Below are 18925 nucleotides of genomic sequence, written 5' to 3' on the forward strand. Positions count from 1 at the left end.
TTAAATAATTTAGTCGATATTTTATATATTCAATATTCTAATCAATTGTTTTTCATTTAAATGCAAAATATTTATTAAATAGATTAATTCAACAAGTATTCTTAATAAAAAAAACATAAAAAATATGCGGTATAAAAATGCAAAGTGAATTAAAGTAACAATTGTTGAAGCATTAGAAAATGTAAATCCAGAATTTCTTATCTCAATTAATGAAAAAAGTGATACATATGTAAAGAGGCATTCATTGCATATATAAAAAACGGTTTTAACAATAATAATAAAAAGCATAGACCCCACCTATACATTTTATAATTTTTTATATAAAATGATGAGTAAAATATGCAATGACCTAAGTGGTGCTTTATTACAGTGATTTGATTAGCATTAAATATTAGTTGCAGTAGATTGTCCTTCCTCTCTCACTTTTTTTATTTTTTTAATGAAATTAATAACTAAAGTAAATAAAGACATAGAATAAAATAAAAGCAAAACTAATTTGTATATATATACATACACTGTGAAATAGGGTAATTTTCTAAATTTTATTTTTTATATATTCTTTTTTACTTTTCTATTCTTATTATATTTTAACTTAATTTTCATTTTCAAAATTTTATTGTAAGAGAAATAATTTATTTGTTTCAGTTTAATCTTTCATTTTGTTAATTTACTTTTGTTGATTTTATTTCATTTTAATAAACATCAACCAATTAGATCTTTATTAATTAGTATTTTTGTCTTTTTGTCATTTACAACATTGACATCGTTATTTTATTTATTTATGTTTCTCTTATTTGATTTTTGTAACTAAATATAGTTAAAAAATTTACTTAATTAACAATTAAAAATTAAAACACTAAAATATAATATAATATATAATTAAAAAATTAAAAGGTTAAAATATTATTTTTTAATATCAAATTAAAATGGATATATATATATATATATATATAATGTCATATGTCATGTTTTCTTTGTTGTATAATTTAAATTTGTACAGTGAAAAAGACATTTAACAAATATTGATTTTTTTTACAATACGGATACCTAAAATCAAATCCAAATACGTTATACTTTCCATGATCAAGTTGAACAATAAACTGTGTAAAGTGTTATCGCTATTATTAAAAGTCGCATTTGAATTGGGTTGATTTTCTTTTTTCCCTAATCACAGCACACTTTTCTGGATCTCCCTACTGGATTATTCTATTATTAGAATTTGTGTTATATAATTAGTTAATTAATTATTATAAAAATTTAATTATCTTAATGGGTTATTACTATAAATTTTAATATAATAAATATGACTAGGCATAATGTAAATTGCGTAAATTTAACTTCTTTACGTCTATCTATTGAGTAAATTGTGCAATAAGCAAACACGCAATTTAATTCTTAAAAAAATATTTTTTTTTGCGTTTTAACTTTTAAATTTTTTTGTTATATAAATGTTTTTAATAAATTAATAATTTTAATACAGAATGAACTTCTTAACAAGTTGATAATTTTACAATTAATTCACACAATAAGAACTTTCAAAAAGGAAATAAATTAACACAACTAACATGTTTAGATATGTACTCATTAATTAATTTCATATGTATAAAAAGTATATCTAGTCATTAGTCACTAATTATTATACATTATTTTATCAATGTACTAAATAAAGATGGTGTAACTTTTAGCTAAGTTCATCAATAGTACTGAGAAACTCCAATTCATTCTAGCTAGTGGGTAGGCCAAAGCACTTTATTTGAATCAATATCTTAAAAAGAAAAGAATTGTTCTCTTCTACACATCCATTTCTCCTAAGTTTCTTCCTTCAGGTGCTTTCCTTTTCACATAGTTACAATCTTGGTTGATTTTGATTATTACTTTGGCAGTTTCTACATAAAATTCACATTATAAAATAAAATTTTGCTTAGGAGTCAAATGTGAAGGGAATGTGGAATCAGTTAACTGAAGGAAACACCCTATGATGTTACTAGCATCTCACAGCTGCAGATAGATGCATACATCATTGATTTAGTCTAACAGAGATACCTTCCCTCATAATGTGGCTTTCCCATGTTAGGTACACTTGTTTCTTCACATTACAAAAGAAGACCCTTCTCACTCAGTTCACGTTCTCACTTTTTTTGTGCCTGCATCATCATTTACTTAAATGCTGAACCTTCAAGAGGGTTCTTCTTCTGGACTAAAAGTAGGAATTTTTAGCTGTTTTGTTTTGTCACAAAATGGTTGGTCTCATTTTCATGGTTTTTCAGATCTGCGTCTTTACTCTTTCATCTTATAATGGGGTGCTAAAAAAAGGGTCTATAAAGCTTGTTTATTGAGTCCTTCCTTTTTGTATTTGTACTTGTAGCGCTTTTTGCTTGAAGTGTGAATCTGTTTCCAAGAGGCAATGGCTCCGAGCTTTGATTTTTCCAATAGGTGGATGAAGGGTTCTTCTCAGAAGGGAACCTCAGTGGTGGTGACAATGGAGAACCCAACTTTTTCTGTTGTGGAGATTAATGGTGCTGATGCTGCATTCAGGCCAGTGGAGAAAACCCGTGGCAAGAATGCTAAGCAAGTCACATGGTTCTTGCTTCTCAAGGCTCATAGTGCTATTGGTTGTGTCACTTGGCTTGCCACTGTTGTGTGGTCATTGTTGGGAGCTATTAAGAAGAGGTTGATTCATAGGGAAGGTGTGCCCTTAGAGAGTGACAAGTTGGAAAGAGGGAAGGTGTTGTTTAGAGTCATCAAAGTGTTCTTAGTGAGTTCTTTGGTGATTTTGGTGTTTGAGGTGGTTGCTTATTTGCAAGGTTGGCATTTTAGGAATCCCAGTTTGCACATTCCTAGGACCTCGGATTTGGAAAGCTTGATGCACTTGGTTTATGTTGCTTGGCTAAGGTTTCGTGCCGGGTACATTGCTCCCCCAATACAGGCACTTTCAAAGTTTTGTGTTGCTTTGTTTCTTATACAATCGATGGACCGTATGCTGCTTTGTTTGGGGTGCTTTTGGATAAAGTACAAGAAGATTAAGCCAAAGATTGATGGGGATCTCCTCAAGATTGATGATGATGATGATGATATTGAAGGATCTGAATGTAACTATCCCATGGTTCTGGTTCAAATTCCCATGTGTAATGAGAGAGAGGTAAGACCGCAAACTTTTGTTTCTTCTTGTCCCTTATCTGGTTATGCTGTTGCTATTATTTAATGTACCAGCAAAATTCAGTGTATTAACTTTGGTTGTTTATTTTATTTACTCTAGAATAAATTTGGAAATTGTCATCAGAAACTGCTCGGACTTATTATGCTATGGCCATCTTGCCCCTAAATAGTCTAAAACTCCGTCAGGAATTATCTGCAACCATCTAGTACAAAAATGCATTTTGGCCTACACAATTATGAATCTTGAGCTCCTTATTTTCAGTTTCTGTAATACACAGCACTTCTTAATAATTGACAAGATTAGTGTTTATTTTAACAGTGGTGGGATGGTTTGTAGTGTTGGAGGAATTTGTAAGTATTTGTCACTTATAAACAATCAGCACAACACATGATTTTTCACTGAATGGAATTTTAATCTTTTGGCTTTGCTTTGCTGATTTTGTGTAGGTGTATGAGCAGTCTATTTCTGCAGTTTGCCAAATTGATTGGCCAAGAGACCGTTTATTGATACAAGTTCTTGATGATTCTGATGATGAGAGCATACAATGGTTAATTAAGACTGAGGTCACAAAATGGAGCCAAAAAGGAATCAACATAATCTACCGGCATCGCTTAGTCAGGACTGGGTATAAAGCTGGGAATCTCAAGTCTGCTATGAGCTGTAACTATGTGAAAAACTACGAGTTTGTTGCAATTTTTGACGCAGATTTTCAACCAAATCCTGATTTTCTTAAGCAAACTGTGCCATATTTCAAGGTTTGAAAGAGAACATACACACATACAATAAGGTTTCTTTGTAAATTCATGTTTACTATATTTTAACATGTGTCCTTTTATTACAGGACAATCCTAAATTAGGCCTTGTCCAAGCTAGATGGGCCTTTGTGAACAAGGATGAGAACTTGTTGACACGTCTCCAGAACATTAATTTATGCTTCCATTTTGAGGTAGAACAGCAGGTCAATGGGGTGTTTCTCAATTTTTTCGGATTCAATGGAACGGCTGGTGTTTGGAGAATCAAAGCCCTGGAAGATTCTGGGGGCTGGCTAGAGAGGACAACTGTAGAAGACATGGACATTGCTGTGCGAGCTCATCTCAATGGTTGGAAATTTTTCTTTGTAAATGATGTAAAGGTGATCATATTGTACTTCAAGAATAATATTCCTATATATGCTAATATGACTAGAGCTAGCTGCTTCACTGTCATTTGAGCTCCCTGAAGCACACTCTTGAATCCTTCAAATTTGTAAATTTTCAGGTTCTTTGTGAAGTTCCTGAGTCCTATGAAGCTTATAGGAAGCAGCAGCATAGATGGCATTCAGGTCCTATGCAACTTTTCAGATTGTGTCTTCCAGCAATTTTGAGGTCTAAGGTACACATCTCATCCTCAGATAAAAGTAATAAATAATAAATAGAAGAATGATAAATGAAAACAAATTCTGTTAACTGGCAAGTATTGCTTACAACAATATGCACAGCCTAAATGACTTGAATTCTCTGTAACTGCAGATATCAGCATGGAAGAAAGGGAATTTAATACTTCTATTCTTTCTATTGAGAAAACTTATTCTTCCCTTTTACTCCTTCACCTTATTTTGCATAATTCTTCCTTTAACCATGTTTGTCCCTGAGGCAGAACTTCCTCTATGGGTGATCTGCTATGTTCCTGTATTTATGTCATTCCTCAACATTCTTCCGGCCCCAAAATCATTCCCTTTTATCGTTCCATACCTTCTCTTTGAAAATACCATGTCTGTCACCAAGTTCAATGCAATGATATCTGGACTATTCCAATTGGGAAGCTCTTATGAATGGATTGTCACAAAGAAAGCTGGGAGATCATCAGAGTCTGATTTAGTGGCGGCCGCAGAAATGGAAACTAAGTCAATAGAACAACAAAAGATCCATAAAGGAGCTTCTGATAGTGTTCTTGTTGAGTCAAACCAATGTAAGGAACATGAAGCAACTGAAGCACCTGTTAAGAAAACTAATAAAATATACAAGAAAGAGTTGACTTTGGCATTTCTCCTTCTAACAGCTTCTGTTAGGAGTCTATTATCTGCACAAGGAGTTCATTTTTACTTTCTGCTTTTCCAAGGAGTGACTTTCCTCCTTGTTGGTCTTGATCTAATTGGAGAGCAAATGAGCTAGTTTTGATTCAAAAGATGAAAGTGGAGAATAAATGGAAAATTAGTTACATGCACTTTCTAGCTGCAAATCAAGCAATGGAGAAAAAGAAGGTTCAGTCCTTTTGATTTGTTTCAAGTTCCAGAGAGTGTTTCTCTTTTGATTCTGTTCTTATGATTCATCCCAAATTTTAAACATAGGGCCCTGGTTATTATATTCAATTCTTGCTCTCAGTTAGATAAGAATGGAAAATTTTTTAGTTTTGTAAGTAGTTGTAGTTAGCATCTATTCTTGGGTTTTATTTGGGGGGAGTTCATATTCAAGTTTATTATTATTATTATTTTACAATTCCATAGGTCTGAGTGGAGTGTAAGCTAAACTTTATTGATTCTTCTTGAACCATAGGGGCCTCCTATATGGTAAAAATGGTACATCTTTCTGTACATTCATTCTGTTTATATAATGTAAACAAATAATTTTCAATTCACCCCTTCTCACACTTTGTTAATTGATCTTATAAATGATAATTTTTTGTTTATTTTAATGTTGTTCCAATTTTAGTTGAGTGTGCTTATAAATTCATCCGAATTTAATCGGATTTGTGGATATATGATTAAATTTAGTCTTATTTTTTATTATTTATATTGATGATTTATCCTAATCAGTTTAGCCTTTTTATTTTTTTATTTTGGTGCAAGAAACTCATATAATTAATGGTGGTATAACAATTATAAAAGAACATGACATTAATAATGAATTGATTTGCAAATTATTAATGTTTATAACGAGTTATTTAATTATAAACAAATGATTTTATTTTTAAGTCAAATGAATTTTGTTTATTAATAATTCAAAACATAGTTTAGTTTAGTTTTTTTTTAACTAGCAGCAATAACACTATTTTTTAACTGCAGTGAATTAAGATTGGTGTTTTACATGTATGAGTGGTAGACTAATAAACCAAAATGATGTCGGCAAGGAAATATAAGAGACAAGTTCATGTGCATTGATAATTTAGTACTTTTATGTGGCCCCTCTTAATAGATTCGCTGTCTGTAAACTGATTCCTACTTAAGGAAACTTAACATCACTGACCCAACTACATAGGGAATGAGGGGTACTCCCTACGTTTGTATGGTATTCATGCCACATGAACATGAATCATGGAGTGTTTAAGTATGGAGTTGGTCCATTCCCTTCAATGGATATTTCAATCATGATTATTATTTTTAAAACATTTTCCCTGAATTATAAATTAAAACTCTTCAGTTTTAGATATAAAATGTGTGTGTGGGCAATGTCGGATCTGGATCTTAGTATTTATATTATTACTTAAAATTAAGTGACATATTACCTTAAATAAAATATAAAAATAATATTAAAGTATAATATAAGTATGTCAGATAAGACGATATTAAATTTGATGTTGATATTTTTAACAAAATCTCAACGTATTAGAAAATGACATTCTTCTTTATATTTAGTGAATGCTATTATTATCTCTCTATCTAAAGAAGATGAAGCTTCTCTGATAAGTTTGGAAGAAAGGAACGTCTTCTATAAATTTAACAAATAAATGAATTGACAAAATTTATCCTACATTGTATAAGAGTGTGATTAGCAAGATACTTAAGCTAATTAAAATTTTATTTTCTTAGTTGAAAAACAAAAATATTTGTGTTTGATAAGGTGAATAAAATAGGTAGTTATTAACATTTTTTTTTCGAAAGCTACTCTAATTAGCATTTTTAAAATGTTATTTTTCAGTTACATTTTTGTTTATCTTAATTTTATTTTTTTTATTTCTTCTTTTATCCCTTCAATTTTAAAAACTTTGGTGAATTTTTTCATGTTCAACTTTTCTAAGTAACTTTGATAGTTATATGTTACTAAAGTATAATTAATCATTAAATCTTGTCACAATATAAAAATACCAAAATAATAATATAAATTAATTTATATGTTCTCATTCCAGTAATAAAAATATTTTAAATGAATAATATTAAATTTTTTTAAGTATTAAAAAATATATAATTATTAAATTTCAAAATTTAAACTAAGAATTAATGATATCTTTACTTGTCATTTTATATTTATTTGACAGTTCAATAGCTAATTTTATCAAACACTTTTAATTTAGTTAAATAATTTTTTAAATTTTATCTTTCAACTTTTAGCTAAATTTTTTACTTTAATTTAGCTTATGCACTAGTTTTGAAATGATCTATGAATAACTTCAAACAATAAGAATTTGATTAGAACACACTGATATTGTAAAAAAAAATTATGCGGTTATCCAACTGTGCAATGTTACGTTAGTGATAGTTGATATGAATTTAAATAAAAATTATTAACCAATGATTGTTTCAACAAAAATAATTGGAAAGAGGAATTTATAATGTTTTTAATTTAATATTTAATTAATAAAATAACATTGTAACAATACTTAAAGTTTAAAAAATAATTAATAAAAATTGGAAGTTTAAGATGACTTAGTACTTTATCCATATAATCTAATGTACAATTATCTTACCATAAAACAAACAAAACTTTCCTCCTTTTGTATTCCTTGCAATAAATTTTTAAGCTAGTACAAATTTTAACGTATTGTTAAGATACATCAATAAAAAGTTAATTCCATTTAAAGTCTTAAACATTAGAACCTTAAGTTAAAATTAGATGGTATGCATGCATAACTTGCAAGTTATTTCTAATTCTATTTATATTTGAACCTTTCTTGTACACAAGGTATAACCAAGCATATTTTTTTTCTTTGACAAAGCTCAACTTTGATTGCTGGAAATGAGGAGGAAATAGAAGGAAAAAAGAGTGACTTTAATAGGAAACGAAAGAGAGGAAGAAAAATGGTATGAATTTTATAGAAGTACGAAAGAAAAATCCATCATAAGAAGTAATATTTAGAAATGGAACTAAAATATTTTAAACATTCAATTCACCCTTAATGAAGTACATTATTTTCAATAATGTCATGTTTGCTTTATTTAATCGTGACGAAATTCTAAGTTTAATATCATCGATAAATATAGACTAAATTAATTTTAACAGTACTGATTATTTCTTGATTTGCAAGAATCGATTTTGAATGTAAACGAATTAGGCCCTATGTATTAATACAAGGACAAAAATTATTTTGTTCTACGTTTTGTATCCTTAGATTCTCGTTGAAAAATCAATAAACATAAATTTAATGCAGAAACTATAACTAATATTATTGAAATAAACGAAAATTTAAATGCAATTATACACGAAGCTAAACACGCACTTTACATAACTTATTCCTAATTCTCGCACCGAAACAGTAATTAATTTGGCATGACATTTCATACTACGAAAATTTTAGACACAACAATTATTAAAAGGAAACAAATAACAAAAATAAGTGAAGACTTGTAATTTTACCCTTAAAATTTAAAGAAAGATAACCGCGGGAATAATGATATTTGCCCATACTTATATTAATATATACTTACTCGAATTAAATAAAGTGAACAAAATGATTAAGTAAAAATAGTTGATTAGATATATTTGATAATCAATTCAAGTAAATATGCTGTGGTGTGTACTTATACGGGCATAGTTATCATAGTCGTTGCTGTGTTCTTTGGGACGATTATGCCAAATCACCAGCTAACTTGCCATACTATCGATAATGGCTATCTAATTTTGCTCGCACCGGCTTGTGTCCATAAATGCAACATTTTCCTTGTTTGGTACATGTCCACGTTACATATGCAACTTGGTTAACTAAAGCAACATTCACAAATCATGCACCCTCACACCCAAAACTCAATCGCCCTAACTCAAGACACATTAATGGCAGAAGACACCCAGAACCGTTAACTGTGTGATTGGGCCCACAAACAGATGCCTCGATCATATCATCTGTCTAAACTCAAACCCATCAAAAGTAGCAATAATACTAATCGAGTATCCATTGCTAGCAACGGCTTTTCCTCGCCAAATGAGTACCCATTGTATATCTTTACTCTGTAGTAACCAAGTTGAATATCAAAATTCAGCATTCGATTCATCCAGCAGAAAGAATCCAGAATATATCTGAAACTCCAAGCAATAATACTAACGGGCACCTACTATTTGTTAAATAGGAGCTCTTCAGACAAACATCACATAACTTAGACGTCTTAATAGCATAATTAATCAGGAAATATCAGGTTACGTAAACATTCATGCTAATGTTATAGATTTACACCAAATAAACGCTGATAAAATAAATTTTCAACATCTGTGACGGTTATTCTTCTAGATGCTAAACAGCTACTATGATTTTTCACGGAAATAGGTTACAAATGAAAATTTTACAATTTCTGTGCTACCTTTGAGATATATATAGAATAGACCTCACCATAAAACTCAAATCCTCGATCCCCTATGTTCCCCAATTAAAAACACCGCAAATATAATGAACTACGATATGTAACTTATTTCCTACTGGGGTTCAATTCCGGGTAGACAATAAGTGAAGACAGGATTTGAATCCCAACAAAAGACGGCCAGTCATGATAAGGTTATGCAGTTCGTGATGTATAATTATTGACGGCAGGGGGCGACAATCATGTTCAACGCTTAGAAAACAAACGAATTATGAAAGTCACAAATCAACCTTTTACTTAGCTACTACGAAAACCCTTTCCTTATTCTTTAGGACCAAGACTTAATATCACACGACTTGGAAAAGCCCAACTAGTGAATGATGTAAGTACCAGCAAGAAGTATTTGATGCAGACCCGCAACAATTAATAGTTAATAACAAAAATTCATTAAAATTTGAGATGCACGGTCACCGGCAGTGAGTCATTGAAATTGAAGAGCATGTAGTCAGCTCCAACTCTCAACCATTTTGAAAATCTCAGAGAACGGCAGCCAGGAAATACATCCTAGTGAAGGAAAAGCACAAAACCAATGAAGCAGTACAGAAGAAACCTCAATAAAGAAGAAAAGCACATACTGTATTGTAGAAAGATCTGGAGACTCTTTAACAAACTAGTAACAACTACCTTAAAAAGACTATTACCTGCAATGAAACTACAAGTATTCTACATAGTAAAAGAAACACAAGCTAAGACATAAAGAAAGTAGCTAATCCAGGTGTAGAAACTCAGGGCCTTGCCCAACAAAACAGATTCATACTTCAGTCCAAGCACCACTAGATTAACAAAATCTCACTATTCTCTTAACAATCACAGTTACCAACTCTCACAATCAACTTCTGCTTCGGCGACGTTCCCTAAGGCCATTTCTGCATATTATTTAGAATCATCATACACGTCAGTACAAATGCACAACAATGAATATTGATTGCAGAATTAATAACTTGTCAACTCAAGCAAGTGGAACATAATATGGCATGCAGGCTGCTTCATTTAACAAAAAGGAATTGAGAAAATATGTTGGTTAGACACTTGGTCAGGTGGGGAGGGGGTCCAATGCATAAAGCCCTATTGTCACTTAAAAATAGATTCCACTCTTGAGAAAATATAATCTTATCAAATAACAAATCATGCAATACATTTTACATCTTACAATAAAATAAAATGCAACTCAAAAATCAGGCATATCCCAATGATAATAAATAACAATTAAAAAACAGACCAGATAATATAATTCTATGGGTGAACATAATTCAAGGAATATAAAACCTACCCATTAGCATATGGTACCTCCTCACGCCCACGGTAAGGAGGTGACCTGCTGTAGCTGCGTCCACGAGGTGACAAACTGCGACGCCTTGGGGACCGGCCGCGCGGACTGTAACTCCTGGTTCATATCCAAGAAAGGTGTGAAATGAACATAAAGACTTATAAGGAACAATATTATTAGGACATACAAAGAGACACAGCCCTTCAACTATAAGAGAAATAATATGCATACTGCTTTTGTCATAACAAATAGCACAATTCTGAAACGAAAAAGGGTAGCAAAATACATATATTTGCAATGTTAACTACTTTTAATTAATAAAAAAGAAAACACAGACTGTTTGGTTTCTGAAAACATTTTCTATTTTCATTTTTGTTTTCACTTTTAATTACAAAACTGCAACCTTGTTTTCATTCTGTTCCCTGCTTTCTAAGACATGAACAGAGAACAGTGAAAATAGAAAAAAATTGTTTTCAGTGTTTTCCTGTACAAATATTTGAAAACGGAAAGCAGAATGAAAGCAAAAAATGAAAACAGAATACATTCTCTGAAACCAAACAACCGCTTAAATTTCAAACCACAAATCATAGTCATGATATCATTATAAACAGGTGGATTAACAGCAATTCTTGCTGCATGATCATTAAATAAAAATACCATATAGAGAACATAATCTGCAGGAAAATACAAGTTCCCCACACAATTGCACATGGGATCAAAAGAAAATATAGGAAAGCAATTTCACCTTCGCCCATAACTTGGGCTCCTACGAAATCGGGGTGGACTACGGCTACGGCGTCTTCCTGAACCACCACGCAAGCGACATTCACGAGCAAAATGACCAGGTTCACCACACTCATAGCATTTCAAGTCAGAGCCACCAGAACGACCACGACCACCACCTCCACCTCTGGAGTTGTGAGAAAGCTCAACCCTCCAACCATTCTTGCCTGCTCCATAGAATAGAAATGAAAAAGCCTAATAAATAAAAAGTGATACAACCATAATTGTAATCCAAGTGGCTACATCTATTAGAGAGAATCAAACAGTAACCGTATTTGATACTTAAAACCCTAATAGAGAATCAACTTCAAGCAAAAAAACATCACATTGCTGTTAGCTTTTAACACAAATAGGAATTAAACAGAAAAATATTGGCAGCATTGAACCACAACCTGCAAACACATTAATCTTTAGGCTGATCATCTCAGTAAAGATCAAGAGAAAGAGCACTGACATAAAAGGATTAACAGAAGCCTAAAAATTATATACATATAATTAAATATGTGCATCACGTGTTTAAACAAAAATAACAATAAATTGCACTTAAAATAAACAGAGAGAAAATAATACTGCAAAAATAACAATTACCAAACCTTATTTCACTATGTGGGGTTTACTACAAGGATCACACAACATCACTGAGCTATATCAAGAACCAATTATTTTCATTAAATCCATTTACAGAATTACAGTAACATCATTTTCAAAGGTTTCAATTTCAACTTCTTATAGAAAACAATTAATAAGAAAATTAAAACATGGTATAATCCATGAGAACACAATATCATCATATAGGCATAACGGGGAAAAAGTTCTTCATTCAGTAAAGACAATGATTGTTTTACCATAATATTTTCAGAAGTTCATTTGACCACTGGTCGATAACAACTTATTGGAGCATACAAGTTGCTCACAGGGACATACACAGCACACAGGCAGCCTCACATGGCCCAAAGTTTAATCGTAGTAGCACACATCTCACAAAACAAACCCAATATGCAACAGAAGTGTAGGTCGCGATAACATTCCAAAGCAGTGCAAATCCTCTGTGTTCACACTCTTAATTCTCTTTACATGCAGTAGTAGTAGTAGTAGTAGTCAAACTGTACAAATCAGCAGACTTTGACGAAGAAGACTTAACGAAAAAACCATTACTGCAGATAGAGAGCAGCATCTGCTTGCCCAAAAAGAAGACTTAAATAGGTAGTTGAGGAAAACCCTTCAACATATCAACCGGAAAAAAAGGGGGGAAAAACAATAACACATTAGCAGATAAGCATGTGGTAAATAAACATATTCACATTTTAATTTTAATTTTTTATTGCATTTCAATAACTCTTCTAATCATACCATCTAACTCTCGAATAGCATCCTGTGCATCTCTGCGGTCATCGAAGTCAATGAAAGCATAACCAGGTGGTCTCCGTGCAACCCAAACACTGCATACACATAATATAACTTCCATGAACACACTTGAATAAAAATTATGGACTGTTTGGTTAAAAAATTGTTTCATGTTTTCACTTTTAATAACAAAAATATCATCTTATTTCATTCTACTTTCTGCTTCCAAAAAATTGTATAAAAAACCTTATACAAATCTTTTAAAATACAAATAGTTACTTTTGTAATTAAAAATTTGTGTCTTTTCAAACAAAACAGGTCCTAATTATCAAAACAAGCTTAAATAGCCCCGCAAAAAGAGAAATTGAAGTGTCCAAAACAAAATACCTCCGAATAACTCCGAAAACGCGGAATTCGTCTTCGAGGTCTCTCTCAGTCACTCTTGAATCCAAGTTACCAACATAAACACGAGACATCTTTCCAGAAGAACCTGAAAATCGCAAAAAAAGAAGATCAAATTAAGTTAAAGTAAAAAGGTGAATTCGCATAGGAAAATCGAGAATCGATGAAGAGAAATGTAATTTAGAGAGAAGAAATTGAAAGGGGTAAAAGGTGATGGAAGTGAAGAGAAGAAGAGAGATCTGAACCTGAAGCGATAGAGAGAAGAGAGAAACCCTAGCAGCTTTGGTTGGGTGATAGAGGAATGAGTGGACCTCTTCTTATAAGCCCTTTTTCTTTCCTCTTTTGCTAATGGGAAAACCGATGTCCTTCCTTTGTCCGTTTTCAAATTTCATTTACAACATATATTTTTATACTATTTTTTAAATAAAAAATCATGTTTTATTTTGATAACTTATAATAATGATAAATTTAATTTTTTTATTGAATTAAAATTTAATTTAATTAAAATTGATTCTGAAAAAGTGTATCTAAATTTTTTTACCTTTATTGATTTTAAGAGACAATAAAAAATATATGCTCATAATTTTTTAAATATTTAGATAAAATATAAAAAAGCTAATTTCAAAACTTTTTAAGTGATAATATTTTTAAATAATTAAATAGATATATTATATAAAATAATAATTTATAGTCTTGCAAACAAATGTTAAATCGAGGCCCTAATGAAAAAGTATTATTGTCATAATTTATTTTTTTAATATTTTTGAAATTTTTTTTGTTATTAATTAGTTTATTAGAACAATACTTATTTTTAAAAAATTAAATTTACCAACTGTAGGATAATATAGTTAGTGTGCTTAAGGTGATATGCATTACAAGCAAAGGCAATCCTAAAATGTGAGTATCATGTTGTCATATAAATATAGAACAAGTCTTATAATATTAATTTGCATCTAGAAGATTAGTCTCTTCTAATATACTAAGATTAATTTTTTTTAAATTATTAATATCGAGATATCTTGTCATTCAATATCTCAATATTTAACAATAACATTATACTTCAATATTATTTTTATGATTAATTTTAAATTAATGTTTTTTTCTATTTTAGAAGAGTTAAACAGCCAAAAACAATCAAATTACAAATAAGTTCTAAAAAACCTAATATCATTGAGACATAGGAAAGGAAGTAAGGAGAAGGAGACCTCATCAAAATAATATAAATATATAGATTTTTTGAGACTTAATTTTGCTAAACTATCTTGGTTAGTCTCTCTAAAAACATGTATAAGTTTGATGAATTTAACATATCTTAACAATTCTCTGATATTCTTAAGCATTTTAAAAAGAGAGTGATAAAGAGAATGAACATTTAAAATTAAGATGACAGACTTTTTACCATCACTCTCAATCCAAACTGATTAATATCATTTCTTGATCGTAAGTTGTACTCCATAAAAGATGTTCCAAAGCTCGACTTCAAGACGAGGATTGTAAAAAATTTTACTGCAAAATCCTATTAAAAATTGGCCTTTGCTGTCACGAACCAGGCTTTCACAAGCAACTGTAGCATGAAACTTGGAAACAACATCATTAACATTCAATTTTACATAACCAGGGGAGGAAGAGTCTACCTGACAATTTTAAGTTAATATTGTATTTTAAATTTTAAACATATGACATAATATTATATATTTATATATTAAATTTTGTTTTAACTCTTCCAAACTTTTAATTCAAGTTCCACCACAGCTAATAACACCATTAATATTATCAACAATTAATACAGTATCAATATGATCTTATTATGCTACATTCAAAACTAACAAGAATTTACCTTCTATCATAGTTAATTAAGCAAATTTGTTTCATAATTAAGGCAACTTCAATATTGTCGTGACATGTTTAGCTTTCTTCAGAATGACCACATGCTTTACATACATTATTATAAAAAAAAAAATTGTCAAAAAATTTCTCATCATTTTAATATACACTAGTGTCCAAATGATTCAAGTTTTCATAATTCATGTTATATCTTGAGGTAAATAGTTGAAGTCGTGAATGAAAAACGTGTATTCATATTTTGTTATATTTGAATTTGTTTTTGTGTAAAATTGCTAATTTCTTACAATTAAAACAGATAGTGAATCAAATACTTCAATGATTATGGTTTAGTCTCCTAATAGAATTGACAGAAACAATTTGGATTGATTAAAACCAATATAAATGGGGGCGAATCATTTCATTAATACGATTGAGTAAATAAATCATTAATTAAAAATTGTTCTTCATGTTTTTTTAAACTCTTGAATATTTTATATCATTAATATTTTTTGACATACCATCTAATTAATTCAACCAATTCAAAATGGTTAAATTTTGATTAAAACCTTACTCACATTTTGTAGAGTCCTAATCATTTGCTAGATTTTTTATTTTTTATTTTTACCTAGAAGACTTGAATGAGACACGTTTCTTTTTAATACTCAATCATTTATAAAGTACATTCCAAAATCCTAAAATTAAGGCAATGGTAATGGAGATCAACAAGTGAGAGGTTACCAATTGAAAACCAAATTAAGCTTTAATCAATTTGTCGGATCGTAGTCCACGTTTGTAAGTTATAGCCCCTAGTGGAACATTGGTTAATCTCCAACAGACATTACCAATTTCTCTCTCTTCTTTTTTAATCATTACACACTAATTGCTACCATTTCTCTCAACCATCGCATGACCATAACCCCAACACTTATTGTAAGTAAAATAACTATTTGCTCTTGATCTTCCTCAAGGCATTACAATCATTAGCAACAATCTTTTCCTTTTTCTTAATCATAATTTGTGTGACTCTTGGATTATTCTCAAAGTGTGATATGCATTTCCTATGTAAGTGAATGAACAGGGGATTTTTTTTCATTGCCAATTTAGATTAGCAATACTAGGTTCATGTGTGTAATTTTAATTCCTTACCCTTTATTTGTTTGAAGGCTACTGTTTTACAAACTTCAATTAATTGATATGTTTACTTTCACATTCCATTCTAGTACAGGAGATTATGCTTTTTATATTTTGTTTCATGTGATTAATCCTTGAATTTTTTTGTTCGGTAACAGAAATTGTAGATACAGCAAATCATTAACATAAAGAAGAAAGATGTCATCAAAACCAAGCATGTATGAACCAAAAAATATCCTCATAACTGGAGCAGGTGGTTTCATAGCCTCTCATGTCACTAGTAGACTAATTGACAAGTACCCTAGCTACAAGATTGTAGCTCTCGATAAGCTAGACTATTGTTCTACTTTCAAGAATCTGCAGTCATGTACTTCATCACCAAAGTTCAAATTCATTAAGGGTGATATTGCTAGTGCTGATATTGTGAATCATATTTTGATAGCAGAGGAAATAGACACCATTATGCATTTTGCTGCACAAACCCATGTGGATAATTCATTTGGAAATTCCATGGAATTCACCTATAATAACATCTATGGCACTCATGTGCTTCTTGAAGGTTGTAGGGTCACCAATTGTGTTAAGAGATTCATTCATGTTAGCACAGATGAAGTTTATGGTGAAACTGACTTAGAGACTGATATTGGAAATCATGAGGCATCTCAACTTCTACCCACCAATCCTTATTCTGCAACAAAAGCAGGTGCTGAAATGTTGGTCATGGCTTATCACAGATCTTATGGTCTTCCAATTATTACTTCTAGAGGCAATAATGTTTATGGTCCTAACCAATACCCAGAAAAGCTTGTTCCTAAATTCATTCTTCTAGCTATGAAAGGTGAGAAATTGCCAATCCATGGTAATGGATCCAATGTGAGAAGCTACCTCCATTGTGGGGATGTTGCAGAGGCTTTTGATGTCATACTACATAAGGGAGTGATTGGACAAGTTTACAACATCGGCACTAAGAAAGAAAGGAGTGTGTTAGATGTGGCAGAGGACATTTGCAAGCTCTTTAAATTGAATCCTAAAGATGTTATTGAGTTTGTTCAAGATAGGCCTTTCAACGACAAGAGATATTTCTTGGATGATCAAAAACTCAAACAACTTGGTTGGGAGGAAAAAACTCCTTGGGAGGAAGGACTTAAGATGACAATTGATTGGTACAAGAAGAATCCTGATTGGTGGGGTGATGTATCTACAGCTTTGAGCCCTCATCCACGATACTCAGCTATCAATCTCTCTGATGAAGCTCAATGGTCATTTCAATATGGATACTCAAGGCTTGCAAGGTCATTTACTGAAGTTAGTAGAAAGAATTCAGGGTTGAAGTTCTTGATATATGGAAGAACAGGTTGGATAGGTGGGTTGCTTGGAAAGCTTTGTGATGAAGAGAGAATTGATTGGGAATACGGTAAAGGAAGATTGGAAGATAGGAAATCAATTATGGAGGATATAAGGAATGCAAGTCCAACCCATGTTATAAATGCAGCTGGTGTTACAGGAAGGCCTAATGTTGATTGGTGTGAATCACATAAGGTTGAAACAGTAAGGACTAATGTAGCAGGCACATTAACACTAGCTGATGTTTGCAAGGAACATGGCTTATATTTGATGAATTTTGCAACTGGTTGCATATTTGAGTATGATAAAGTTCATCCTTTAGGATCAGGCATTGGATTCAAGGAAGAAGACAAGCCAAATTTCATTGGTTCCTTCTATTCAAAGACCAAGGCCATGGTAATGTCTCTTAAATTTCCAATTTCATATTATCTATAGTAGTATGGTTGATCTAAAATTTCTAAGTAAAAATTGTTTTATTTCTCTTTTCTCATTGGCCCCTACTTTAACTTGCTTTTGCATTTTTTTCACAAATACTATTTTGACATGGTAGAGTTCAGTTTTGTAAACCATAAAAAAAGACCATAATCAATAGTTATCTGTTAAGAAATGGTAAAAGTTGTACTATGATACATATCATGCATATAAATTTGCAATGTTTATTATACTTGAAGATATGGCAAAATACATGCAGGTAGAGGACCTTCTAAACAATTATGATAATGTGTGCACATTGAGAGTTAGAATGCCCATATCATCAGATCTTAGCAATCCAAGAAACTTTATCACAAAGATTGCTCGTTATAACAAGGTGGTAAACATACCCAATAGCATGACCGTACTAGATGAGCTTTTACCCATATCCATTGAAATGGCTAAGAGGAACTTAAGAGGGATATGGAACTTCACCAATCCAGGAGTCATTAGCCACAATCAGATATTAGAATTGTATAGGGATTACATTGACCCACAATTTAAATGGGAGAATTTTGATTTGGAAGAACAAGCAAAGGTAATAGTTGCTCCTAGAAGTAACAATGAAATGGATGCTTCCAAGCTCAAAAATGAGTTCCCAGAAATGTTGTCCATCAAAGATTCCATTATCAAGTTTGTCTTTGATCCTAACAAGAAAACTTGA

At 31.1% G+C, this 18925-nt stretch overlaps 3 protein-coding genes across 4 annotated transcripts; 2 read left to right on the plus strand and 1 right to left on the minus strand.

Annotated features, from left to right (window-relative positions):
- Positions 1-1727: 1727 nt before the first annotated feature.
- On the plus strand, positions 1728-5766 carry LOC113846431 (probable xyloglucan glycosyltransferase 5). The gene is made up of 6 exons (XM_027474686.1): positions 1728-1826; positions 1926-3139; positions 3604-3912; positions 3999-4289; positions 4415-4528; positions 4666-5766. Exons 2-6 carry the CDS (start codon positions 2405-2407, stop codon positions 5305-5307), a joined length of 2091 nt encoding a protein of 696 aa, XP_027330487.1. The 5' UTR covers positions 1728-1826; positions 1926-2404; the 3' UTR covers positions 5308-5766.
- A 3697-nt stretch (positions 5767-9463) lies between these two features.
- Positions 9464-13872, minus strand: LOC113846140 (serine/arginine-rich splicing factor RSZ22). Of its 2 annotated transcripts, XR_003501639.1 has the most exons (7): positions 13737-13872; positions 13477-13579; positions 13096-13184; positions 12591-12964; positions 11708-11912; positions 10966-11079; positions 9464-10561 (listed from the first exon to the last, which is right to left on the minus strand). XR_003501639.1 is itself a non-coding variant. In XM_027474082.1 (6 exons), exons 2-6 carry the CDS (start codon positions 13563-13565, stop codon positions 10525-10527), a joined length of 534 nt encoding a protein of 177 aa, XP_027329883.1. In that variant the 5' UTR covers positions 13566-13579; positions 13737-13868; the 3' UTR covers positions 9470-10524. The 2 variants fall into 2 exon arrangements, 1 of the variants encoding a protein (XP_027329883.1); XM_027474082.1 differs by lacking the exon at positions 12591-12964 and having other exon boundaries at positions 9470-10561; positions 13737-13868.
- A 2790-nt stretch (positions 13873-16662) lies between these two features.
- Positions 16663-18925, plus strand: LOC113848339 (trifunctional UDP-glucose 4,6-dehydratase/UDP-4-keto-6-deoxy-D-glucose 3,5-epimerase/UDP-4-keto-L-rhamnose-reductase RHM1-like). The gene is made up of 2 exons (XM_027477803.1): positions 16663-18186; positions 18482-18925. Exons 1-2 carry the CDS (start codon positions 16663-16665, stop codon positions 18923-18925), a joined length of 1968 nt encoding a protein of 655 aa, XP_027333604.1.

Source organism: Abrus precatorius, unplaced genomic scaffold (genome assembly GCF_003935025.1).
Source record: "Abrus precatorius isolate BTA unplaced genomic scaffold, Abrus_2018 Scaffold8, whole genome shotgun sequence".
Lineage (NCBI taxonomy): Eukaryota > Viridiplantae > Streptophyta > Magnoliopsida > Fabales > Fabaceae > Abrus > Abrus precatorius.

Excerpts from the sequence above, each read along its gene's own strand:
- LOC113846140 (XM_027474082.1), bottom strand. The coding sequence starts at position 13,565 with ATGTCTCGTGTTTATGTTGGTAACTTGGATTCAAGAGTGACTGAGAGA. Across the intron at positions 13,185-13,476 it reads GTTTTCGGAGTTATTCGGAG|TGTTTGGGTTGCACGGAGAC; the intron begins GTATTTTGTTTT and ends ATGTGTATGCAG. Across the intron at positions 11,080-11,707 it reads AGCCCAAGTTATGGGCGAAG|GAGTTACAGTCCGCGCGGCC; the intron begins GTGAAATTGCTT and ends GATATGAACCAG.
- LOC113846431 (XM_027474686.1), top strand. The coding sequence starts at position 2,405 with ATGGCTCCGAGCTTTGATTTTTCCAATAGGTGGATGAAGGGTTCTTCT. Across the intron at positions 4,290-4,414 it reads TCTTTGTAAATGATGTAAAG|GTTCTTTGTGAAGTTCCTGA; the intron begins GTGATCATATTG and ends GTAAATTTTCAG. Across the intron at positions 4,529-4,665 it reads CAGCAATTTTGAGGTCTAAG|ATATCAGCATGGAAGAAAGG; the intron begins GTACACATCTCA and ends CTGTAACTGCAG.
- LOC113848339 (XM_027477803.1), top strand. The coding sequence starts at position 16,663 with ATGTATGAACCAAAAAATATCCTCATAACTGGAGCAGGTGGTTTCATA. Across the intron at positions 18,187-18,481 it reads ATTCAAAGACCAAGGCCATG|GTAGAGGACCTTCTAAACAA; the intron begins GTAATGTCTCTT and ends AAATACATGCAG.